The 757-nt window shown below is 64.6% G+C and overlaps 1 protein-coding gene across 1 annotated transcript in view; it reads left to right on the top strand.

The window, feature by feature from the left end:
• Positions 1-751, top strand: part of LOC103584206 (sodium/glucose cotransporter 2) — a gene marked incomplete at both ends in the record, with an annotated part of 4,471 nt that extends 3,720 nt beyond the window's left edge. Inside the window, 3 exons of the mRNA XM_008565296.1 lie at positions 193-343; positions 464-632; positions 710-751. Of these exons, the coding sequence (XP_008563518.1) occupies positions 193-343; positions 464-632; positions 710-751 (362 nt within the window). The remainder of the gene's footprint in view (positions 1-192; positions 344-463; positions 633-709) is intronic.
• Positions 752-757: the final 6 nt, after the last annotated feature.

Genomic DNA, 757 nt, shown 5'->3' with positions numbered 1-757 from the left:
GTGGGCTGCTCCAACATCGCCTACCCGCGGCTCGTCGTGAAGCTCATGCCCAGTGGTGAGGGCGGGCACTCGGCTTGACCCCTGCCCACCGGCTCAGGGACGCTGCGGAGACTGCCGCCGGGAGGGGTCGCCCCTCGCCAAGCCGGCACCTGCCCGGGACGCGCAGGCCTCACGGCTCCCGTCGGCCCGCAGGTCTGCGCGGACTCATGCTGGCGGTCATGCTGGCTGCGCTCATGTCCTCACTGGCCTCAATCTTTAACAGCAGCAGCACACTTTTCACCATGGACATCTACACGCGCCTGCGGCACCGCGCAGGCGAGCGCGAGCTGCTCCTAGTAGGACGGTGCGACCTCGATTTCCTCTTCCTCCCCTAGGAATCAGCCCAGGGTGGGGGTATGGAGCACCTGCACCCTGGTTATGGGGAGACGGGGTCCTGGGCAAAATCTTATGGCTCCCACCGCAGGCTCTGGGTGGTGTTCATCGTGGCAGTGTCGGTGGCCTGGCTGCCCGTAGTGCAGGCAGCGCAGGGAGGGCAGCTCTTTGATTACATCCAGGCAGTCTCCAGCTACTTGGCACCGCCTGTGTCCGCTGTCTTCGTGCTGGCGCTCTTCGTGCCCCGTGTTAATGAGAAGGTGGGTGGTGTGAGTGCCTTGTGAAGCTGGGGCAGGACCTAGACATTCTGAGCAGGCCGATGTTATCTCTCCTGTAGGGCGCCTTCTGGGGACTGATTGGGGGCCTGTTGATGGGCCTGGCACGC

This window comes from Galeopterus variegatus, unplaced genomic scaffold (genome assembly GCF_000696425.1).
Source record: "Galeopterus variegatus unplaced genomic scaffold, G_variegatus-3.0.2 Scaffold46871, whole genome shotgun sequence".
Classification (NCBI taxonomy): Eukaryota; Metazoa; Chordata; class Mammalia; order Dermoptera; family Cynocephalidae; genus Galeopterus; species Galeopterus variegatus.
This window is presented reverse-complemented; position numbering and strand designations above follow the sequence as displayed.